Source organism: Perissodus microlepis, chromosome 6 (assembly GCF_051167445.1).
Source record: "Perissodus microlepis isolate ML-2025 ecotype Zambia chromosome 6, ASM5116744v1, whole genome shotgun sequence".
NCBI classification, from domain to species: domain Eukaryota; kingdom Metazoa; phylum Chordata; class Actinopteri; order Cichliformes; family Cichlidae; genus Perissodus; species Perissodus microlepis.
This window is the reverse complement of record NC_140466.1, coordinates 22,009,525-22,034,991: the sequence shown is the minus strand read 5'-3', so window position 1 is coordinate 22,034,991 and position 25,467 is coordinate 22,009,525. Positions and strand designations below refer to the sequence as shown.

The 25,467-nt window shown below is 38.4% G+C and overlaps 3 protein-coding genes across 9 annotated transcripts; 1 reads left to right on the top strand and 2 right to left on the bottom strand.

The window, feature by feature from the left end:
* Positions 1-99: 99 nt before the first annotated feature.
* LOC146385650 (N-acyl-aromatic-L-amino acid amidohydrolase (carboxylate-forming) B-like) lies at positions 100-8,289 on the bottom strand. Of its 3 annotated transcripts, none has more exons than XM_084931471.1 (9): positions 8,194-8,289; positions 7,614-7,814; positions 7,422-7,523; positions 4,130-4,356; positions 3,785-3,977; positions 2,466-2,559; positions 2,280-2,387; positions 1,348-1,460; positions 100-972 (listed from the first exon to the last, which is right to left on the bottom strand). In XM_084931471.1, the coding sequence occupies exons 4-9, from the start codon at positions 4,354-4,356 to the stop codon at positions 781-783; spliced, it is 927 nt and encodes a 308-aa protein (XP_084787597.1). In that variant the 5' UTR covers positions 7,422-7,523; positions 7,614-7,814; positions 8,194-8,289; the 3' UTR covers positions 100-780. The 3 variants fall into 3 exon arrangements, with proteins under 3 accessions (XP_084787597.1, XP_084787599.1, XP_084787598.1); XM_084931473.1 differs by having other exon boundaries at positions 7,674-7,814; XM_084931472.1 differs by lacking the exon at positions 8,194-8,289 and having other exon boundaries at positions 7,614-7,823.
* Positions 8,290-14,447: 6,158 nt separating this feature from the next.
* Positions 14,448-21,211, top strand: tacr3l (tachykinin receptor 3-like). Its single transcript, XM_084931465.1, has 5 exons — positions 14,448-14,903; positions 15,369-15,557; positions 15,742-15,892; positions 19,010-19,206; positions 19,288-21,211. Exons 1-5 carry the CDS (start codon positions 14,554-14,556, stop codon positions 19,484-19,486), a joined length of 1,086 nt encoding a protein of 361 aa, XP_084787591.1. The 5' UTR covers positions 14,448-14,553; the 3' UTR covers positions 19,487-21,211.
* On the bottom strand, positions 21,212-24,195 carry LOC146385648 (ecto-ADP-ribosyltransferase 4-like). Of its 5 annotated transcripts, XM_084931466.1 has the most exons (6): positions 24,143-24,195; positions 23,794-23,849; positions 23,469-23,522; positions 23,220-23,310; positions 22,410-23,128; positions 21,212-22,107 (listed from the first exon to the last, which is right to left on the bottom strand). In XM_084931466.1, the coding sequence occupies exons 1-6, from the start codon at positions 24,167-24,169 to the stop codon at positions 22,029-22,031; spliced, it is 1,026 nt and encodes a 341-aa protein (XP_084787592.1). In that variant the 5' UTR covers positions 24,170-24,195; the 3' UTR covers positions 21,212-22,028. The 5 variants fall into 5 exon arrangements, with proteins under 5 accessions (XP_084787592.1, XP_084787594.1, XP_084787596.1 ...); XM_084931468.1 differs by lacking the exon at positions 23,794-23,849 and having other exon boundaries at positions 24,143-24,176; XM_084931470.1 differs by lacking the exon at positions 23,794-23,849 and having other exon boundaries at positions 23,220-23,297; positions 24,143-24,158.
* Between the last annotated feature and the right edge of the window lie 1,272 nt (positions 24,196-25,467).

Sequence of the window (25,467 nt, the reverse complement as noted above, 5' to 3'; positions counted from 1 at the left end):
GTAATATTTTTTGTTTTATGGGCTTTTTTGATGATTACTTTAAAACAAAGGCTTTTCAATTGCAGCTGTGCACTGTGTTAAGAACCACTTACTGCATGCTTGTATTATACAATTAACTTTATTTATAACAAATTTTCCTTAACACAGTTATAAAGTGTCTGCTGAAAGATTTAAAAACGTGTGTAAGGAATACAGAGACAACTGAAATCATCAGTCTTTTTTAAGCACAGTAGATAAATATGATAGATTTCTTTTGCATCTTTCATTGATCATTTCATCACTCACAGTGTAATGTTAGGACAAACCAATGTTGTAAAGTGTACTTGATAAACACACTGGAGCATGTAGTTGCTCTGACCGATGAGCATATTCCTGCTGATAATTGAGCTGATCCATTTATTTTATGTAAATCCAAATCAAATACACAGTGCTAAGAAGATTGTAGTTAAAATTCATTCATGTTCATTTATTCAGTCATTCATTCAAAAAGATTTCTGCACGTTAAATTTAGCTTTAAAAAACATAAAATGCGTGGACTTCAACTCTAGAGCCTGTGCAACACACCACTCAGATAAAGCTCGAATAAGCTTCATTTTACATATTAACAGAGGTAGTAGCAGAGCTCCTGTACTGCACTGGAGGATGGAGTTATGTTTTAGACACCTTATATTTGTCAGTCATGACATCACGTTTGTTCATTTGCACATTTCAAATGATCAGAATAATTCTCATTTCCTACTTTATTATAATTTAAAATTGGGATATTTAAATTTAGCACTCTCAGCCTGTCACTTTTATGGGTGGAAGTGTCAACTTTATCTTTCGAGCTAAATGAAAAGCGATCTTCTTCTCGTAGTAGGCACACTCATTGACAAAGAAAGGGTAGAGGTCTTCGTCATCATACTTCACTGTCTCCCCGGAAAATGACATGAATATCGGATTGCCCCGCTGCAGAAGCTTGAAGTCATTATCCTGGAGAAAGACATGCAAATACGACATTTACTGCTTGACAGTCTTTGAATTCATGAATGTAAATGTTCAGATGAAACCAGGTTAGGAAGGCTTGTTTAAGGCCAAACTTTTAGACAACCTCTCAAGGATACTTGAGGGTGTGAGGGATTCTGCCAAAGGACTCAGTATTTATTTTGTGGACACTGGACATGTCTAATGGGCAGGAGACCCGAGGATAACGATAAGCTAGACGGATAGACTGGAGAGGTTTTAGGTCTCTCAGCTAGCTTGGAAGCACCTAAGTGCTTCTAAAACTGCTGCAACTGTGACCTAGAGTCAGATAATGAAAAGTGTGAAAGCTTAGACTATAAAACGTGCACCCATCTTGTACTGTACCTGTAACTGGGAGTGTATGGCAGCAGTGATTTCCCCAGTCACTGGATTCCTCGGGTAATCTATGCTTTTCACCAAGGTGTATGCTTCCACTTCACCCCCTTCAAATGTGCTTCCTGATGAGGATAAAAGTTGCAGAGTTAATGGAGTCATTTCACAAAGAGCTATGGTTTGATTTTGCCACTGTAGGTCCACCTGATGTTGTTGTTTGCCATTGCATAATTGTTCACGGTTAACCCCGCTGTCTGATTTACTGATTTGTGATGACTTAAAGCTTCTCCAGTGAAGCTACCCCTCTGAAAATGAGGGAACTGTGTTGAAAAACGACTGTAATACCTTAAGAGTTAATGCAATGCTTTTGATGAACTTCTTCAATAAAAGTAAAAAGTCTGCACTTTATTCATGTGATGACTGTTTGAACCAACTGTTGTAGCATACAGCAGCAAAATGACAAAAAACACGTGTCATTAACCAAATATTTATATATCTAACAAATTGCAGAGGCCACTTTAGTCCCTGCTCCCATTGAAACATCAGGTGAGGTGAAGCTCCAGCCACAGGATGCATTCTATAATTAATTGGTTAATTACACAGTACATTACACATGTGGGGAAGCATATGCATCAGATATGTTTCACCTCGTTATTTTGTTTGTTTGTGTAATGGGAACAATTCTTGTTTATTCTCATATTTAGATTTATGACCTGGTGTAGCCTGCTCAACTATGTTATCTGCTGACTATATGAATCTCTGTGTGATACGTGTTAGCTCTCCTGTATGCAGCAATTAAAAGCTTGGCCACAGCTGAAGATATTGCCATGGCAATTGTAAAAAAAGCAGCTAACTGAACTGAACTACAGACTACAAAATTATTTAAATAAATATTTAAACCAAAGCTTATAAGAAGGGGCATTTTAAAAGCGGTAGCATCTTACCAGAATTGAATTCCTGAAGCCAACTGAATATGTGATCCACTGCCTCTTTCACCATGTTATAGATATCTGCTCTGACCACACCACTGGGCTGTGGGCCAGCCTCTATTGCTGCAAAGAACAAGGGGAACAATCATCTAAATATTTAATAAGCTCAGCTTTGCAAAAGATGCACACAGACACACTTACCAAAGCCATGCTTGCCGACCGATTCTAAAGAATAAGCCTCAGCGATCGGTATGTCCAGCTGGATTGCTCTAACTTCCACAGAAGCCATTTTACTCTGAAAATCAAATATGTTTACTGTCGACTGCACACTGTGCTTAGGTATGATAGGCTGAGCTTTAAAATAAACGACATGTTTATCCCGGATTTTGATTATAGCTTTATAGGTTTACAGAGAATGGCCTGAACGAGAGAAAATATCCAGTGAGCAGCATTTTACTGGATGGAAATGTCTTGTTGATGCTAGAGGTCAGCAGAGAATAACCAGACTTCTTCAATTTGACAAGACGGCTACAGTTACCCAAATAACTATGTGTTACAACCAAGGTATGCAGAACAGCATCTCTGCAGTGTGGTCTTCTGCTGCCATCAGCTAAGACTGGAAAACTGCAGCTACAATTCATATGGGTTTACCAAAATTGCACAACAGAAGATTAAAAAAAATGTTGTCTGGTCTGATGAGTCTTGATTTCTGATGCAACATATTGATAGTAGGGTCAGACTTTGGTTCAAACAACATAAAGGCATGGATCCACCTTGCCTTGTGTCAAAGTTTCAGAAAGTTATAAAAGGGTTTTCTTGGGACACTTTGGGCGCTTTGTTACCGACTGAGCATTTAACCCTAGCAATTTTGCTAATCAGGTCCAAACCTTTATGACCACAATGTACACATCTACTGGTAGTTACTTCCAACTGGATAACACATCATGTCACAAAACTCAAATAATCTCAAACGGGCTTCTTGTATTTAAATGGCTTCAGTCACCAGATCCCAGTCCAGTAGAACACCTAAGAACATTACCTACATCTTTGAGAAATGTTTCCCGCACTTTGTTGAATCTGTGCCACAAAGAATCAAGCCAATTCTGGAAGTAAAAGCCCAACTCAGTACAGGTGACTAGTGCCCAATAAAGTGGCCAGTTAGTGCCTTAACTAGTGGTATGGGAATGAACTGAGGATTCATCAGAATTTCTGAATTACTTTGGTGATTAACATAAATAATAGGTCCAAGTTTTCAATCATCCATTACTGAAGAAGGTAAGCACTGTTTCTATTATTTATTTGTTTTATTTGCATTCTTGCTTTTGAAAACAGCTGCTGCTATCTCACCATACCATCACTGCGAAGATTAACCTGACTTTTAGCAAAATTTAAGTTATTTGAACTTGAAGATATGAGACCTCTAGTAGTTCACAGTTTATGCATATTTTCTTTATCAGAAACATTATAGATGCAAATTCCAAGTGCATGACTCGAAATATCTGTTTGTAGTACTCTTGTACCTGTAGGTACTTGAGAATGTGCAGGGTGAACCAGTCTATGGAGTAAAAGATGACGCAGAGGCCCATGTTGGAAGTGGTGTTGTGGATGTCTATGATCAGGTCCATGGCCTCTTTGCTTCCTTTGGGCCCAATTTGAGCGTTCAGCTCCTGAGCTCGCCTCAGTTCATAGGGTGATGAATCTGTTACAGGGGAACTAGAATCGGGAAAATAAAACAAAGATGTCTCTCACACATGGCAGATTTGAAAAGTTTTACTTTGCTCTCACAGTGTAGCGCAGTTAGCCAAAATCTTTAAAACTTCATTACCTACATAAAGCTTTGGCGTCAGTTTCGTTTTTGAACTTACTTTAGCAAGGCTTCTGTGAAACAGCGGTTAAGGTCGGTTTCTACGTATCTCCTGCAAATCTCCACAGCCCGTGGGTTTGTCAGGACAGTGGAGACAGAAACAGATCCAATTTTATCTATCTTCTCTTTCTGCAAATGTCTCACCATGTAAACCCCTGTCATCTCATTTCCATGAGTGCCACCACAAACGGCAACCCTGGACAGCGGTGGGAAAGACACAGACTCCATCTGTTTCCACGAGAAAAAAAGAGGGTGCTAGGTTAATGTTGGATTCTCTTTTTCTGTTGTATAAACAAACAAACCAAAAAAAAGTACCGATGATGTCCTGGCAGTCATTCATTGACTAAAGGGAGTGAATTCAGGTTCACCTCCAACAAAAAAATAAATAAATAACAGCAAAACTGTTATTCTGAATAAAAAGAACAATCATTTATTTTTTGCAAAAATATACATGTAAAGATTGAAACTCAAACATATATATATATATATATATATATATATATATATATATATATATATATATTTATTTATTTATTTATTTATTTTAAAATACTAATATTTGCCCGAAGTCTGTCAAGATATAAGAGTTTGTGGTAACACTTGTTAATGATTTCTTTGCGCGCACACACACACACACACACACACACACACACACACACACCACCCTCCAGATCAGAGTCAGAAAGTCCAACACATCTAACTCATTTATGATTGTATACAAAATACACTTCTCATAAAATTAGGGCAAACACTTAATTCTTACAGTGTAAAACAAACTTCAGGAATATGCATCTGCCCCTTTAAGAAGCATGAACCACCACGAATCCAGTTTTACTGCTTTGGGGGGAAAAGCAGACAATAGGTGCACTGGAGAGGCAACTCTCCAAAAGACAGTTTTCCAATTGATGGCTCTCTCCTTTACCATTTATAGGTAAATCAGTTTATAATAGAGATGGACCGATCTGATATTACGTATGGGTATCGGTCCGATACTGACCTAAATTACTGGATATCGGAGAGAAATAAAAAATGTAATCCGATCCATTAAATATCAAAAAAGCACCTCACAAAACTTGCGACACCGCGTAACTCGGCTCATAACCGTAGCACGTCGGAGCAGTGTGGTCACATAGAGCGGCTGTGTATTTGTAGCCTGCTAGCAAACATTTCATCTCCGAGGAAGTTATGTCAGAGAGAAGTAAATCAAGTGTGTAAGTTCATCTCTGAATGTTTGTAAAGCATTCCCGCGTTAAGCTTAACAACCGATATATGGAGCGACTGCCTCTTCTCTCTCTCTCCTGCTGCTACTTCAATCGTGAAACTGCTTAATGAGCTGATCGGCTTTTCTGTCGCGAGTCCGTCTCTCTTCTTTGTTTTTGGCCCACTTTGCACCAGAAAGAGGAAACCAGCGGCTGAAAAACAGCAGCACTATTAAGCTTGATAAGCTGTTGTTAGAATTTATTTAATATTACTTTCTACACCAGGATCTTTTTCTACGCAGCTGACGGCTGGTAACTGTGCAGGGGCGGATCTAGCAAAGTTTAGCCAGGGGGGGCGATAGGGCATTAACAGGGAAAAGGGGGCACAAAGACATACTTTTCTTTCTTATTCTCATTTAAAATATCTAGCTTTTAATTATTTAATAATTATCTGAATCTTACACCCAAAGTTTTAATCTGATGTAAAATGTATAGAAGTCCATTACTGTATATAGTAACTGTTAAGTCTAATATACCCTAGTAAGCTGTAGTACTTTTTCCTTTGGGAAAGTACCATCTGTGAATTCTGCAATTCTGTTGAAGAAAGATGTTGAATCTATTTAATTATTCTTGAAAAATAATTTATTTCTGTGAATTTTTTTCACCCTGCATCAAATTAAAGTTGATTACATCGATTAAGCATCATGAGGAAGAGGCTGGTTCCCTATTTTCTTTTGCTGGGAGTTTGCAACCCTATTAGTTAGGTTGCTTAATATTTCTGCTAAGTACTCTTTAAAATATCAGAATAGGGAGGATGGAGTAGGTTTAACTTTATTAGATTGATCAGTGTTGCTGATCTATGAAATATTTTGGGTGCAGTGTTTTGTTTTTTTTACATACAGGTATAACAGAATAGCTTTAGTGTTGTTGTTGTTTTTTAACTTGAGTATGAACTTATACAAAAAGCAGCAAGATATTAAAAAAACAGTTTTATTGATTAAAAAACACTATATCGGATTCATATCGGTATCGGCAGATATCCAAATTTATGATATCGGTATCGGTATCGGACATAAAAAAGTGGTATCGTGCCATCTCTAGTTTATAATAATAAAAATAATAAAATATTTAGCAGCATAAGTGATAAATAGGTGACAACACTCAGTTCATAGGAAACTACAGTTTTACTTCCCTTGCTCTGGGTTGTTTAAGAGAACAGAAGTTGGGACACTGAACCATTTACAAATCTTCCCTGAGGCAGTTTGTTGTTTATACTTTGGTCACCTTTTAAGCTTAACAGGCCTTACCGCCTTTTCACCAGGAATACTATTTTAAGAGTTCAGAAGTACAAATAGAGCTGATGAAACAAATCTTGCTATTGAGAAACCTGAAATAAACACTCTTTGTCAACCAGAAAGGTTTTAGGCGGCGGTCCTTTGCGCTTTCCTAACACTGCTCACTCGTCCAATGTCCACACTGGGAACCACAAGGGATCCCACATCTGCTGATAGAGGCCCCATTTTATTGAGGGAAAGTCAGATACTGCCCTCAGGTGAGCCCTTTTATAACTTTCTGTTCAACTGTACATTAAAATATTAAATACATACTTTGCATTTCTATTCTTATCAAAAATAAATATCAAAAGTGGCTATTTCACATCATTATCTATATTAGTTTTAGAGATCCTGGCATCTGTTGCTATAGTAAGTGGGGATACAGCACAAGGCCACACCTACTCTTTATGATATTTATGCCATCTGAATGCTGCAGTGTCATTATACTCATTATACTCCAGGTTTTGGATCACAGATATGATCCCAGCTGAAGAACTGGATCTGCTATTTACAATGTAAGTGATGGCAGAAATATAAATAGGAGCACACTGTGCTGTCATACAATCATATTACAATGTGACTGTAAGCACTAGTAAGTGCATAGTTACACCTACTACAACAGCAGCAGCAGCAGCAGTAAAAGAGACAAATAAAGTAGTAAAATCTGAGAAACTGGTTTTTAAGGCTTTGGCAGCTTGCCTCTGTCAATACAGCCAATAAAATACGCATAAAACTACATTAAATCGACTCCACGTCTTACCTTTCACGTCAAAATTCAGCCTTGTTTAGCATTCACTGGATTCATCAACCTTTGAACCCAGAGACGAAGTTGTGTCGGGGCAGAAGTGTGCTATTTCACAACCTAAAAAAAAAAAAAAAAAACACTTTTCAGCCCACAGCAGCTGCTTAGCTATTCACAATTCACACAGACACGCAGTACAAACCAACCCACATGCAAGTACAGACTGCTTCGATTGACTGCGCCCGCCTTCAAGCTTCCTTATGTTTGTACCTTCTTACAGCGGCCCTCCTCTATGTTTCTTCAGCTCAAATTTCATTTTTGTGATGTAACAGGAAGTCACTCTGTTGTTTTCTGCTAAACCAGCAGGAGCCGCTCTCATTGCTCTTTGGCCTGTGGTGCAACTTTGAGGTGCTGCAACGACAACAACAACAACAAGTAAATGGCACATAAGATGTTTCACTTCAGAGGAACCCAAACCTCAGCAGATGCTTTATTTCAGCTGTATCAAAACACTCCAAGCATTTCCACCACCACTGCTAACTATAAATAAATAAATATATCTGATAATTCATTAGTAAACAAACAGTAAAAGCATGGATGCTTTTGGGCAAAAGTCTGCTTAATTTTTTAGTTTATTGCCTAAAGAAAGGTGAAGCAGTCTAAAGTGATATAGGTAGGATTTAATTACAGTAGTTTTCTAGCAGCAGCAGTTCTTGGACATCTAGTTCATCAATATCATTCAAATGAATGAATCTAGTTGATGAATCTGTAATCTAAAAATGTTAATTACCTCACAACTTTGCAATCTTTCTACTCGATACCACCGTCCGTTTTCTCACACCCTGCAACTCTCGAAAGAAGACCTAAGCTCCATTTAGACATGTAATCCTTTTTGATCCGTCGCTTGATGATAAGCTGCTTCCTCTCACTCGTTCACTCTGTCGCTCTCTCTTTCTCGTTCTCTGCCTCTGTCTGTCCAATTCAATTCACTTGATTTTATCTCTTTTTGCTTTTACCCCGCAGGGTTTGCTGGCTAATGGTGCTCTGATTTCCTGTATTTATGAAGATATTTCTTCCTTTTTTCCTTGTTTTTATGTTGTTGGTTGTTTTTGGTTGTGTGAATGTGTGCTTTCTTTTTTAATTTTTATATCTATTTGTCAGGAAGTAGCTCACAAAGTGGCTCCATTGAATAGTGGTTTACTCATTTTTCTAATAAGTGAAAGATCCCTGGTTTGATTCCAGGAGCAGACACAAGTCTCTTTGGGTCAGGAAGGGCATCTGGAAAACAAATAAATACATAAAATCAAATATGCAGAACTACCTGTGTTGTTGATAAGAAAACAGCTGAAAGAAGATCTATATGTCTGAATTAGACACACCATATTAAGGTATGTGCTGTGGTAAAACTGTGTATCACACTGAACACAGAATACAATAAATAAAAACTTCCAGTTGGATGTATTCATTCTTTCTTGGGGTTTTAAACATTAAATTAAGCTCCAGTTTCAGACTCTCAACACTGGGCTGAAAGCCTGCTCCTGACTCCTGTGACATCTGGCAAACACAGCCTGTACTTTGGTGTCTGCAACTGTCCCACCACATGGCATTTTGTGGAGACGCAAACTAAAACTAAAGCTGGAGAGTCACCCTTCATGTAGATGAGCAAATGCAAGTCAATATGGGAGTGATCTAAACATGGCTGGAAGTGTTGCCAGAAGTACAAAATGTATATTTAAATCAGCTAAGTGAATAAATAAATAGTAATGTTGCTCTTGTTGCTACCAATGAGGCCTTGCCCTTTAGGACCCTGTGTATGGTGCAGGTCCTTTGAGCTCTAGCCTCTGTGAAGTGCATGCTGACAATGCTTCAACAATAATAAACCAGGCATTGTGTAGATATGCATAGATATTAAAGCAAAAGCTTTTCAAATGTTGTACAGTGTGTTTGCTGTTTTAAAGTAAAGGAGATATAGGCCAAATTCATGCTGTGTCAGTGTCTCTGAAAAAGGAGACACTTCAGATTTGGTCCAAAGGGCAAAGGTTAATCTCTGATGAACGAAGTCAGAATAAAAATTAACAATATTAACTTTCCAAGAACACTAAAAGTTTTTTCTCTTAACTTAAAGTAAATAATTAAATTCTCTTCTAAACTAGGGTATTTTCAACAACAAACATGGGTAACATTGTTCACAGTGACAAAAAACTAGGCTGGAATAGTGTGGCTTGGAAAAAAATGCACATGTGCTGCCCGACTCATTGTTAGCTATATTAGCATAAAGTTAAAAAACAAAACAAAAAACAAACACGAACGACTGAGCAATATTCATCCATTAATTAACAGAGTCAAACACAGATCTTGGGTTCACCCTCTCACACAGCATTACCATACTCAGTCACCTTTGTAGTTACCTAACTTATATAACAGATGTTTAAAATCTTTTTTAACATACTGCGGTGCTAAATGAGGGCTGTAAGTTGGCCTGTCAGTAGTTTACACGCGCTACGTTGCTGAATCGTTCAGTTACTTGTTTCGGGCTTCTGACGTGGCGAGGGTGGAGTACACTGAGGCCTAACAAAAGGACCAGACCATCATGTGTGACAGCAGGGGGTGGTGTTTATTTCACCTCTGGCTGTTAAATGTTTTGATTTGTGAGTATAATGTTGTGTCTCACTTAATTAGGTCAGTTTGTTCATACCTCGTTTTGACAGCTGTATTTTACCTCCAGGTCAGCTGGATACATTTATGCATTTCGAAATGCTTCCTTGACCGTGAGTAGTACATTCTTACTACTTACAGGCTCTTCTTTGCTCTTTTGTATTTCTGGCATGATTTTATGATTGAGGGAGGGTGAACTGAAACCATTTTTTAAATACTGAGCCTGTTCATAATATCAGCTGATATGAATATATAAAAATAAGAAAATCATATTTTACGTTTTGATTTTGACACAGTTACCTTTACACTGAAAAAAAATAAATAAATAAATGATAGCTTACTGTTGCTACTAAATAACAAATGTAAAGTATCTAAATGGCACTCTGAGGATTCAGGCTAACCAGGCATACATTGTTAGTTTGCTATCCAGTTTCAAGCTGTCTAGCATGTGAGAAGCACATGCTTCTCTAACTTGTGCTTTTCAGATGTTATAAACAATACATGTGATATATATCCAACTATGACCTAATTTAGAAGAACACCATTCAAAACATCTTTAACTGAACAAAAAAGGACTCCTCCTTTTTCCTTGCAACTGTTCCTCTAGTCCTCCACATTGTCTCATTGACTCTGGCTAAATAAAATCATGAATAAACTATTAAAAAGACAAGCGTATCCGGAGGACTCTTGAAATCTGTGTTTGTAAAATCCTGCTTTGTGCTCTGCCAGTGCTGCGTGTTGCATTATTCACTTGAGGTTGTCTAATGTTAATAACAAATCAGTTATTTGATGTGTTGCCACGCAGACATCAGTGTCACAATTATAGTGCCCAGTAAGTGTTTGGTTTTTCTCCTGCTGTGTATGACTGCAATTACCTCAAAAAGCGCCTCGAGCAATCTTGCTTTTATGAGCTCTTCAGTGACGTGGGTTGTTTGATGTTTCCACATTCTCGCACTTTTACAGAGCGGCACTTGTTTTCAAAATGTATTTATTGAAAGGCTGCACTCTGCTGGGTTTTATAATAGAGGCTGTGGGCCATTTTAAGCTGTGCACACTGTGAAAAGACCAAAAGAAGGTCAGAAAGTCTGTTTCCTCTCAGCAAGAACTCATTACCCAGAGGCCACCTCTTCTGGGCCACTCCCTCTTTAAAATGTCAGTGTTAGAAACTGTTGTAAACACGCCCTTACTCCCATACTAAAAAGGTCAGGAGCTATTTAGTAACAGCTGATAGTATCATTAGCTGTAACCTAAACTTTCACCCTCTTTTTGCTTTGAATAATTCAGGCATCAGTTATTTAGTAGGGGGGCGGCAGTGGGGGGGTATGGATGTGTCTTCTTGTCAGGTGTCTGATCTCTGTGTGAAGTTTGATCAATGAAAAGCAAATCACATCAGAATAGGCCGGCAGTCTGACCCTGTGAGAATGAGTAAACTTTTAGTACACAAAGTACGTTTTTGTTAACAAATGCAACTATTTGGGTTTAATAACAATTTGCCCTTAATCATTGTGATGTACCAAAATAAAATTAAAACAATTGCTGTTTTAATCTACTGTCATGAAGAAGCTCAGAGACAGAAAATAGATATTTTATAGAGGTGTTCATAAATTAGTCCTACTTCCAAAAGATTTTGGATTTTACCTTAATCTGAGAAAAGAAATACTCACAAAAAATGAGTACACCCCTCACATTTTTGTAAATATTTTGTTGTATCTTTTCATGGGACAACATTAAAGATATGACACAATGTAAAGTAGTCAGTGTACCGCTTGTATAACAGTGTAAATTCACTTCCCCCTCTAAATAACTCAACATCATTGCCTAAACCGCTGGCAACAAAAGTGAGTAAACTCCTAGGTGAAAACGTCCAATTTGTGCCCGATTAGCCATTTTCGATTCTACTGTCATGTGTCTCGTTAGTATTACAAGGTCTGAGGTGCAAATGGGGAGGTGTGTTGTATTTGGTGTAATTGCTCTCACACTCTCTCATATTGGTCACTGGAAGTTTAACACAGCACATCATGGCAAAGAATTCTCAGAGGATCTGAATTTTTTTTACTCTACATAAAGATGGCCTAGGCTATAAGAAGATTGCCAACACCCTGAAACTGAGCTGCAGTACGGTAGTCAACACCATAACGCAGGTTAACAGGACAGGTTCCACTCAGAACAAACCTCGCCATAGTTAATAAAAAAGAAGTTGAGTGCACATGCTCAGCGTCATATCCAGAGGTTGTCTTTTAAAAATAGATGTATGAGTGCTGCAAGCATTGCTGCAAAGGTTGAAGGTGTGGAGGGTCAGCCTGTCAGTGCTCAGGCCATACGCCACACTGCATCAAACTGGTCTGCATGGCTGTCATCCTAGAAGGAAGCCTCTTCTAAAGATAATGCACAAGAAATCCTGCAAACAGTTTGCTGAAGAGAAGCAGACTAAGGACATGGATTACCTGTAGCCTGATGAGACCAAGGCAAACTTATTTGGTTCAGATGGTGTTAAGGGTGTGTGGCAGGTGAGGAGTACAAAGACAAACATTTCTTGTCTATAGTCAAGCATGGTAGTGGGATGTCATTGTTTGGGGCTGCATGATTGCTGCTGGCACTGGGGAGCTACAGTTAATTGAGGGAACCATGAATGCCAACATGTACGGTGACATACTGAAGCAGAGCACAATCCCCTCCCTTCAGAAACTGGGTCACAGGACAGTATTCCAACATGATAACAACCTCAAACACACCTCTAAAAAGACCAGTGCCTTGCTAAATAAACTGAAGGTAAAGGTACTTGACTGGCCAAACATGTCTCCAGACTTAAACCCTATTGAGCATCTGTGGGGCATCCTCAAATGGAAGGTGAAGGAGGGCAAGGTCTCTAACATCCACCGGCTCCATGATATCATCATGGAGGAGTGGAAGAGGATTCCAGTGGCACCCTGTGAAGCTCTAGTGAACTCAATTTCCAACAGATTTAAGGCAGTGTTGGAAAAATAATGGTTGCCACACAAAATGTTGACACTTTGGGCACAGTTTGGACATTTTCACCTAGGGGTGTACTCACATTTGTCGCTAGCAGTTTAGACATTAATGGCTGTATGTTGAGTTATTTTGAGGTGACGGGAAATTTACACTGTTATACAAGCTGTACACTGACTACTTTACATTGTGTCAAAGTGTCATATCTTCAATGTTGCCCCATGAAAAGATATAACAAAATATTTACAATAATGTGAGGAGTGTACTCACTTTTGTGAGATACTGTATGTAGCACCCTAAAGAGACTAAATTCTACACTTACTGGTTTTACTGAGCTTTATTCTCTACAAACAGATTCTGTATATGAACCACTAAGTCAGGCTAACCTATTGGGCTCTCACATCGGCTGAACCTCTTACATAATACAGACAAACCCATAAAATCCTGACACCACGAGCTTTGCTTTGGATGAAACAGTTATTAAGGATTTAACGGTATCACCCTCAGGCTGATTTAAAGCTTCAGACAGATCTAATGCTACAGCAACATTTTTTATGTTTTACAATGAAATTTATTTGATTTCTCCTGGAGTTATGACCAAAATTTTAGCAAAAAAAAAAAAGCAAAAAAATATACTTGTTTTAACATTTATTGTCACGTTTGACCTAGAATACTCCAACATCTTTAAGCAGATAAGCCTTCATCAACACAGTTCATCGAAATGCTGGATCTTCATGTTCCACCAGTGGTAAGCGTCCACCAGCGATGCTCCACCAATAGAAAGAACTTTCAAAACCTGGATGCAGGATACCAAAAGGATGTCAACATGATATCCAAAATATTTATTACATTTAAATTAAATGTACATAAGCAACATACAATACCATCAACCACAGATAATACAAATGCATTTCTAGGGACAAACAAAATTTGAAAGGTAAAAACAAACAAAAACTGTAAAATCTCAATCGTCATTTAAACCAGTGTGATTAGCAGTCTGTAATTTATGAATGTAGAACATTTCCTTGTCTTTCAGATTCATTGTCTGTCACTTTTTCCATATGAAATTAGGAATGTGATGAATTCCAAAGGCTTGTAATGTGGATGTGATGGTACTGCGGAAGTGCAAGTAGCCAATAACAGATATACCAAATAGCAACCCAGTTATTTATTAAATTACTTGTTTATTTGCCTTTGAATTATGTGATTTAGTTTAAAGAGGTCCATGACTTCAACCAAAAACAATGTGTGTTTCTAATAACAGACACAGACAGAACATAATAAAGTATCAATTTCTCATTAAAAATCTGTGTGCTTGTTTGATTGTGCAGACTAAAATGTGAAAACTACGATCAGAGAGTTTATGTTTGTTTGATTTGTTGAACGATGGCAGACGCATGTGGAGAACTCTCTCTGCCTCACCGGTCACATGTCCTTTGGGCACGTCGCGCGTCTGTGGCGCATCTTTGTAGAGACCTCAGGCAGCAGCAGACCGAGTGAAACAGATCGGATCGAGCACACCTGAGGAATGGAAAACACAACCAGAGGTCTGACCAACCAGTTCGTGCAGCCTCCGTGGCGCGTCGCGCTGTGGTCGGTGGCTTACAGCACAGTACTGGCCGTGGCGGTCTTCGGGAACCTGATAGTGATTTGGATTATTCTGGCGCACAAGCGGATGAGGACTGTTACCAACTATTTCCTGCTGAACTTGGCTTTCTCTGACGTTTCCATGGCCGCTTTCAACACGCTCATCAACTTCATCTACGCGGCTCACGGAGAGTGGTACTTCGGCCAGGTGTACTGCAGGTTCCACAACTTCTTTCCCGTCACCGCCGTGTTTGCCAGCATCTACTCCATGACCGCGATCGCCATCGACAGGTACGGCTGTGTTATTATTAAGCTGGAGAGACGCGAGAGCCCTTTCAGTGACCTCTTTTTACGAACACTTTTTTTTTTTTAGTTTGGTTAGATTAGTTAGATTATTCCCCCACGCTGTACATAAGTTGCAGTAGCAGTAGTGTTCAGTGTTATTTTATTTACTGTTCCGTTTATTTTTTTTGTCTGAATTTGGTCTGAAAATACTTCTTTTAAAATTGTTACAGTTTTATTTTTTCTATCTTTAATCTGACTTTAAAAATAAACTACAGCTGATGAATTACACGCTTTAAATGCCTGAAAATGGGTCTTTGGGTCTAATGAGGTCTTGGGTAAATCATAGTATTCTGCCACAGTAACGGCCATTTCAGGGTTTGTATCCCACCTACCATGGAGAAACCCACACTTGTGGGCATCAACTGATAGCTGACCTCACTCACTCACTAAGTTGTGGGCTCTCGGTTGTAGGTACATGGCGATCATCCACCCTATGAAGCCTCGTCTGCCGGCTAAAGCCACTCTGGGGGTTATTGTCTGTATCTGGAGCTTGGCTGTGGTTCTGGCCTTCCCGCTCTGCTACTTTTCCACCATCCGAACTCTGCCCCAAAGGACCGTCTGCTACGTGGCCTGGCCCCGCATGGCCGAAGACTCCTTCATGTGAGATCACACTGACACCCTCCTCTGTTTTTCTCTGAAAACCTAACCATCCTTATCAATTCAGATTTGAGCTGTCTTGTTTCTTGTAGCTTGCATCACTATCACTCCCACTAAAGCTGCTTTGGTCAAGCAACGTCAGACAGCTTCCTTTAAAAGCTTGGCATCTGCTTCATTATTTGCACAGGTATCATATCATAGTTACAGTTCTGGTCTACATACTGCCCTTAGTGGTGATGGGCATCACCTATACCATTGTGGGGGTGACACTATGGGGAGGTGAGATCCCTGGAGATTCATCTGATAACTACCAAGGACAGCTACAGGCCAAAAGGAAGGTAATCACTGTGCTCATCCAATGCATTCATCCTCTGCCTTAATGATTTTCTTTTGATTAATAGTGTAAAATGTTTATGGGGAAAAACAAACTTGAATTTAACATAACCTGTAAATGGCTGTAATAAAAACACAGTTCTGCGTGAAGGAAAAAAGATCACATTTTACAGAAAAGACAAATGTTAGGTCTTCTACATTTACTGTAGCTAACCAAGAAAAATGGCAAAGTTATTTCTCCTATTTGAGAATATATATATATTAAAAAAACACTTACCTAAACCAGAGAGGAAAACTACCAGCTCTGTGACTGAAATCCAACATGCAAAGTCTTTCCATCTTAAATTTGATACAACAAGTAATGAAATGTTGAAATGCTTTAAGTTAATACTGCGTTAAAACATCCCCGGAGAAGCGATGGTATGCTAGTGCACAACAACTATAAGAGTGCAGATGTTTGATGACACATCTGCAGGTTTAAAGGAAATCCTAACACAATGAACAATCAAATGAAAAATATAAAAAAATAAATACGAGCATGTCCGCTGACCGCCTCCAGCTTTGATCAGTAAAATGTGATGCAGCGGAGGTTCAGCTTTTATCTGAAAACCATATACAGAACAAATGCACCGGCACAAGCTATCTCTTTATTGCTGGGCACTAATGTTGACCTTTGCAAACACAACACGTCGAAACAGCCTGATCACACAGAAGTAAAGGAACTGGCCACATCCTGATAGCAGAGGATGGGATCCGGAGGCAATCGATTCACTCCTCAGCCAGACGGCACAGTGTACTTTCCAGCAGCTACTGTGAGCGCTGGGTTGAGCAGGGATTAAGGTCATTGCAGATGTCATGACGAGCGTCTATCAAGATGGGCCTGGGATTAATGTCAGTTCATTGATAAATGCTCCATGTAGGATTATTCAAAGAGGGACCCTAAGGGTCAGACAGTGGAAGTATTCATTGATTAAGGGTGTGTTGGATGGAATTAAAAGGAATAAATCTGTGGTTTTATTTGTCTTTGACCCAGCAACAGTTTCCCAGCTTGATTTTAATGATCTCATATATGGTTTTAGCCATATTTGGCACTTTTTTCCTGCAAACTGAGGACAGAAAACAAAACAACCACATACTTCTATAAAGTTTAAAACAAATCTGTTGCTTGCAGGAGTCTTTTAAGAATATTTCATGGCACTGCATCAGATAAGAAAGCATGCTGTTGCAGATGCACTTCTGCTCATGAATCGCTGCCTGCTCCTTTTTAACCCCCCACAGCTTTGCATTGTGCTGTAACTTGCTGACGCGTTCTGCGGTGCTCTCTCTTCCATCCTACCTGAAACCTCCTGGGTACTGGTGCGTCATCCCTGACCTTTCCCTCTCCTCATGACAGCCATCCTGGACTCAATGAATCGAAATTATAATTACAGAGAGATAAAAATGGTCAATAAACTCATTATTTCCTACGCTGTGCATCAGAGCTACCACGGTGCCAGACATTGCACGCTTAAGTAGCATTTAGAGAAATGCTTGCACTCATAATTTGATATTTCTCCTGCTAAGAATGATGTTTAGGATGCAGGTATGGATAGTATGGAAGTTTGAATACGGAATAATTGCTCAGTGTGACAAAGTTGAATTAATCTAAAGTAGCAAAAATGTAGCTTTTGAATATGAAGATTTGCTGGATACAGTTTAAACTATTTGTAGTGTGAAAGGTATAAAGTATAGTGACAAATCAATCATCCAACAGCGTTTCTCTGTATCTATCAGCTCAGATTCAGTTTTACATCCTCCACTTTTTTGTTTAGCTCAGTTTCAGCCCAGTGAGCAGCCAATAGGTAATTACAAACTCAACATCAGATTTTTATTCAGATATTCTGTGGTCTGACAACTCAGATGTAGATTTTTTTTGTTTCACTGTCTAGTGAGGAAGACAAATAAAGCAGCTTACTGGATACTGTATTATTCTTTCTTTAGTCTTTATTTTCATTCTCATTAGAGCCCTTCTGGGGTAAAAGACAAGACATACACAAACAAGGGAGGAGGTCATACACACACCAGAACGAAAACAAAGAAAACAAATTACCCACATCCATTTGAGTTTCTGCTGCACGCTTACATCTTTAGAGTTATACAACTTAAATGGTCTCAATCTCTTCCCCAAAGTGTTCCCAAGCTACAGAGCTTACATAAAAAAACACATTCAGCAGTAGTGGAATTCCTCCTAATCAAAACCTCACTGACTGATACCAAATGGAACCATTTGATATTAATAATAATAATAACTGGTAATTTTCCAGTTGAAGGGCTTGTGTCAGTGTTCTATCGTTTATGCAAAGACTATTGTTAAAAAGATTAGATGTCTTGGTTTCCTTCAGCATATCAGATATTCTCAGCTCCAGTTTTCATGCATCTATCCGTCACTGCACTGGTACATCCCCATATATAATAAAATCCTGTGCAATCAAATATTTGCTTTAGATTTGCCAGACCACCGTGATTTAAAGACACCTTTACTGTATTGATGCTTTAAGAAACTAAAGCTGGAAAGAATAATTTATTCCTGTTTCTATTCATGGCTCGGATTATGATATATAGTCATTTTTTTTGTAGTTTTTTTGTGATTCTACCAGCCTGCTACAAAACTTCTGATTATTTTTTTCCATGTTGTATTGTCTCAGATGCCACATCTGAGTTTATCTCATAATTCCCCAGACAAGGATTTTGTGTTATTATGTTATACCAGCACATTTTCTCGCAGTTACTTATGTTACATTTGCCATTTTGCACACTGAAGAAGGCTGTCTGTCAAAAATCACTGTGCTGTAAAATAGACCCGTTTGCAGCACTTTGACAGCAGGAAAATCACGTGTCACTCCTGACACTAATGAAGGCTCTGTTCTTTTCAAGTGCCCCAGCGAGACACGACAGTGTGGCAGCGAGCCAGCATGCAAAATACCAGCACCCAGAAATAGAAGCAGCTGAACGGAATTAAGCCATCATTCATTTTATTACTGGTGCCTCTCCTTTTCCGCTTTCCTGTGAAATGTCAGAATGTCTTCTGGGGGTGGGGGCCCGCCTACTGATTTGCCCTCCTGCTGATGGCTTGTGTCCTGCAGGTGGTGAAGATGATGATTATTGTAGTGGTTACCTTCGCCCTCTGCTGGCTGCCGTATCATGTCTACTTCATCGCGACGGGTCTCAACAAGCGTCTGAGCAAGTGGAAGTACATCCAGCAGGTTTACCTGTCAGTGCTGTGGCTTGCAATGAGCTCCACCATGTACAATCCCATCATCTACTGCTGCCTCAATAGCAGGTGAGTCCAAGTCAGTCTACCTCATCACCTCACCAACACTAATCAGAGCATAACTGCATGTCAGCGTTTTGTTGGCTGCAGGTTTCGAGCTGGTTTCAAGCAGGTTTTCCGCTGGTGTCCTTTTGTCCGGGTGTCGAGCTACGATGAGCTGGAGCTCCAAAGCACAAGACTTCAACCGTGTCACCAGAACAGCGTGTGCACCAGCATCCTGAGCAAAGACAAGAGCACTCGTGGAAACAGGTCGAAACCCAACTCTGAGCTGAATAATAAAGACAGTTAGGGTATTTCTGATCCAATGAGCGCACTCCAGCTCAACGTGAATTATTTATTTGCGGATTTTTTTATTTCTTTTACATTATTTTGAGCTGATTGCTTCATTTTTTTTTCCTGTGATTTTTTTTTTCCACTCACCAACTCAAAGTCTGTTAGTTGCCCCTCGTACAAGAAAAGAGACCAGGAGGGAAGAGAGCTTTTCAGTCTGTGGCACCAAGGGTCTCTGAAACAGTTTACCAGTTTGTTTAGGAGACTCTGTGAGGTCTTTTTAAAAAGAAAATAAACAACAAAATTGAAAAACATTTTTATTTAATCAGGCCTTCTGATGAATTTTTTTACGTGTGTTTTTATTTATTTTGATTCTGTTTTAAAATTCTTCTCTTGTAATTAATTTTGTTTAATTGTTGTACATCGATTTGTGAATTTAATGCCTGTGAAAAGTGCTCTACAAATAATCTTTACTTACTTATTATGAAGGATTAAAATTGCACGCAGAAGGAGAAGAATGATACAACTAGGCAGAAAAAGACAGCCTCTATGCTGGTGGTTAAAAACAAACCAACAAAAAGAAAAACAGGAATGTAGTGTTAAAGCCCTGGCTGTTGATTTGGGCCATTTATTGTGCCTGACAGCTGACAAAGGAACCGATGGTGCATTAATCCTGAACACACATACATCATAGACATATATTTTTTTTGATGAATACTTTTGTGGATTATTCTAATTTTAAAAATCATAAATATAACTATGAAATGTTTTGCTTTACTATTACCTCCTTCCAGTCCTTAAAATGTTTAATAGTTTCATTTTTTTTATTATGACATGTTTCTGAATATATATTTTTGTTAATAAAGTGTCGAAACGTCATATTTTTCGTTGCTTTGTCTACATGAATGTTGTGGGCGTATGTGTATAAATTGAATTATGTGCTCATGTGAGAAATTACAAATGTGTTGGGGTTTTTTTCCTTTTTTGGGGGGTGGGGGAAGGCACTAAATCACACCATACAACTGTGAATACATTTAATTTCTCATAAATGCATAACAAAGAATTTTAAATATTTCCATTACTGAGTACCCAGAGGTAAAAAGTGAGAACTTTTTATAAAAAGTCTAAAAAAAATTCAATTTCTCTTGTTTGTTTTGATTACATTAACACATTTGACATCATTGTAGATCTCAGTGGCTCTGATCAACTTCAGCATCAAAAGTAATGTTGCTTTACTGACTTCAATGTCTTTAAATCAGTTTTAGTGACACTGTTGTTGAAGGTGTTCAGATGTTACCTGTGTTTCATGTTTGTACATGTTAATTCACAAGTGCTTGCTGATGTAGTTGCAGGAAGCATGTGCCGTGTGAACTGTGTGATTTTTCTGTATATTGGTGTTCTAACAGTATGTAGGTATTAATGTAAGTAATTTGTTAATAATAATAATAATAATATGTATTATAATATTTAAATATTTTGCTGCTGACTCACACATGAATACAAAAAAAGACATATTTAGCCTTTACAGTGTGAATGTGTGTTTGTGTGTGTCACTAATGTGAAGTCTAATGATGAGTGTTACATTTAGACAGTAATTATTGTCCGGCTACTGGGCAAGCGACGTATTATGGTGTTTAATTTGGGGAAGTTGGACTTAATGTGTATATTTGTAAAAACAAAACAAAAAAAATCGTTAATTGTAGGTAAAATGTTTGTGTGATCACATTAAATTTGTTGTAAAGCCTTTTGATTTTTGCATGTTGTTTATTTGATAGGGAAACAGAAGGAATCCTTGAGGCGTGGTGTCTTTACAAGCAGTTTGAGAGGGAGAACATTGCTGACTGTAACGACTAAAAAAAGCATTCTAAAACTTGTGAGCTAGTAATTTACAGATATATACACACTGAAGGAAGCTGTAAACAATATTCAACTTAGAAAATGTTCACTGACGAAAATGTAAAAATGGATGAGTTCACAGATTAATTAAAGAAAGACAGAAAACCGATACCTAAGATTCTAAATTCTATTTTTTGGTTCAAAGATTCAGTTCATCTGTCAGACTCATAGGTTATTTACATGTGACATTGGCTGTGGCTTCACATGAGCCTGAAAATTTAGCCCAGCATGGTCTACACCATTTTTCTGAACCTAAAACAAAATTTCTCAACTATTTGGATATTCTATGTGCCACTCTGCCTTGTTTTTAGTCCTCTCGTGACAGCCCATTAAAGAAATCCTGGAAACACTCCTGCTGTGGGGAGTTAAAGCTCCACAACAGTCTCAATTCAGCCTGGAACAGCTGCAAGTAATTCCCATCTCTCATTTGTTGTCATTCTTTTAAAGTACACAAGTACAAGAAATAATAAACACATGCATAAATAATATATGTGAATTGGGTCTGTAATTCATAACATATGACAAGCAGAAAATAATATTTGATTATATTTTGGCAGCCTACTTTAAAACTTTATTTGATAGATACTACAATCTGCCAAATAAAGTGACAACAAATTGTAAAATGAATAAACAAAGCAGTACTGTAGATGATAACACTGTTCTTACTAAACAGTTAAAGAAAACAAAGATGAGGCCGCAAGCACTGATACAAGCCACAGGGTGGCGACAGCAGCTGGAGGAGACCTGAAGACATGGAAACAAAGCAGAGAGGGGGATTACTGTAATATCTTTTTTTTTTTAGTTACTAAAACACGAACATGATACATTTCCAGATGGTAAAACCTCTGAGATTCAGAAAATGTTGAAATTTATAATTTATTTGAAATACATATGCATTTTTTAAGTAGCTGGACATACGAAATGTTTTCATCTGCTTTAAATGGTAAACATTTATATCTTTAACACCACACTGCAGTTCCAAGATCAAAATTTGTGAAATTAATATGAAAAATATTTCACTTTAATTGAGAGAATATGAATCTTACTGTGAAAACATGTAACAGTTGTGTGAGCTGTTCAGTCCTGAGTGGTTTAAAACAATCTCGAGGTATTCATCACCATCCGATGTAGTTTTTGTTTTCACTCGTTGCACAGTGAAAACTTCTGCTGGAGATAAGAGTATTTCATCATGTCCTTGACCGCACACATAGTCTTTCAGGTTGACAAAGAAGCAAGAAGTGAGATTTAAAATAGTATTCTCATTGACATCTTCAAGTCTCTTTAGCTCTTCATAGTTTGAATAAGCTAAAGTGAAACTTGTAAATCTCACTGTGGAGCCTTTCTGTGGTTGGTTTTGACCATCTCGAAAAACATAAAAGTTCTTGCACTCCTTTGGCTTCAGCAGCCTCATGGAGTCCACCAGCAGGAAATGAAGAGACTTGAATTGGAAGCGGTTTTTATAGATGCTAACATTTCCACCCATTGTCTCTATTGCTTTGTTCAGTGTTAGTATGAAAGGCCGGTCTCCTTTAAGATAGACTGAAAGTGCAGCACTATGCTCTTTTCTTCCTCCAGGAATCTGCTTTGAACACTCGTTACTTTTATTCCACGCTTTCTGAAATCCTTCACTGTTGCTTAGTTCTTTTTTTAACACGTCTGACTCGATGAACTTCTTCATGGCCTCTTCACGACATCCTTTGTACTGGTCATCTACAACATCTGTGGTCTTTTGGACATCCAGTAATCTTGTATCCTTTGCGGTCACCTTTAATTGAGGTGTATCACATTTAAAAAACACATTTTTAAATGTATCATTTTTCTAACCTTCGGATATTTTTTTTAAACACAATTCTTACTTTGTAGCAGACAAGCATGAAAATTATTGCAGCAAGAAGCACTTTTCTTCTGCACCCCATTTTTGTTCTCTTCTTCTTCTGAAAGAAAGCACTGCAGGATCAAATGTGGACAGAAAAAAATTCTTTAACACTTTACACAATCCAGAAACTTGGAACTGACAAGATGTAAATAATCTGTTCATTGTTTGGTTTCTGTGGAATTTGGCAAGTTTAAATTTTTAAATGTTGGAAAGATTGAAAAGCACATACCTGAAGCAAGAAGAGTAAACTTGTGTTAGCAACTCACAAAAAGGCTGTATCAAACTGCAGGGAACACAGGGTGTGGAGGAAAGAATCAAGATGTCATACAATAGAACTTCTTAGTCTTTCCTGTGGAAGGAAGTAAAAAGGCACTGGGGGACCAGTTGTCCAGTAATTTATCCTGCTTAAGCTACCCAGTTCCTCTAAGCTTGTTCAGGTTTGTTGTAAACTGCTTCATAGCCAGAGTAATGGTTCCATAGTTTTGCCCCTTTAAACCAGCAATAATTTATTTGTGTTCTAACATAATTTCAGTACAGCTGATTGGGCCAAATACCTCAGCAATTCTTCTGTGCAGCCTTTATCCAAAGTAAACAGGAGACTCCAGCAGCCCTAGTTGGACATCTTAAAGTTACAGTGTGATATGTTCTGAGCTCACAGGTTGTCCACACTGAGCAGTAACTTAACACATTAACCTCACTACATGCTTTTGCTTTGCATCATGATCTACCCACTTATAAACATTTCACTGTGACATGTCAGCAATCAGCATGGAAGAAATGTAACAATAATTTTCTTAATATAAACTTAATATAAAGTACTAGTGAAGTAATCACTTGATACTCTTCATATGATATAGCTGGTAAATTAAGCACTAAACTAAACACTTTTGAGTGCACACATACCTGATGACTTTCCACTGTATGTAGCATTGTTTTCTCCACTGTTCTCTGGTGCTTGTTAAGAGTAAATTCCTGCTGAGCAAGATCATGTTCTGTTTCCTACTTTCCACTCACGCCCTCCCTTGCTTTGTAGTAAAACATGCATGCTAAAACTTGGGTTTGCAGAGCACTCTGACAGGATTTTGTATTGCAAAACTGTTCAGTTTGAGTGAGAGGAAGGAGGGAGTGCTGTGGATTCAAGCAGTACCAGGCGTAGAGATTAGATAGTTTCATATATTTCGCATATATTTTGACATGAATGTCCATGGAAGGACTTGTTTTCCAGCACATCCCACAGATGCTCAACTGTGGTGTTGACTAAAAAAACGAGTTTGAGTCAACACCTCAAACTCATTGTTGTGATCCTCAAACCATTCCTGGACCATTTTTAGTTTGTAGCAAGATGCATTACTCTGCTGAAATTAGTGTCAGATTACTTTATTAATCCCTAAGGAAATTATGTGGTTACAGTTGCTCCAAGACAACAACAGTAACAGACTGAACTAAATTAAATAATACAATATATTACAAAGTTTACAAAATATAAGAAATAGCTCTAATATATACAAAAAGCTCCAATTATCAATATCCAGAATATTACAGAGGTATAAATGATTGGAATTTTACTCTAAACTGTAAAACTTGTTATTTGTTATTTTCACTGTCGAGGATGTGCAAAAGGGTGTTACTATTGCAGTGTTTACAGTACATTTGTACAGAGAGATGGCCATAGATAGGAATGATTTCCTGTGTCATTCAGTTGTGCCTTTTGGTAATCTCAGTGTCACACTGAACGTGCTCCTGTGACTAGCAAGCATGTCATGGAGTGGTTGGAAGGTTTTGTCCAGCAAAACCGATGTTATTGGGTTGTGTTCTGGCTGCTTTTAAACACGCTGTAGTGCGACCTATACTTAAAAAGAGCTCCCTTGATCAGAATGACCTCGCTAACTTTAGACCCATTTCCTACTTCAAACTTATTTGGATGCAAATAATATTGGGGAAAAATTTCAGTCGGGGTTTAAGCCACGCCATAGCATGGAAACTGCATTACTGAGATTCTTTAATGATCTTCTCTCAATTGCTGACTCTGGGCGCCCTGTGGTGTTAATTTTGCTTGATTTGTCCTCTGCTTTGAGGATCTGGTGGGCATCACGGGCAGTGCCCTTAGCTGGTTTAAATCCTATCTCTCAGAAAGGTCCTTTTCTGTCACCATGGGTACCTACGCCTCCTCCATTGCCCCTGTTACCTCTGGTGTCCCCCAGGGGTCTGTGCTGGGTCCCATGCTGTTC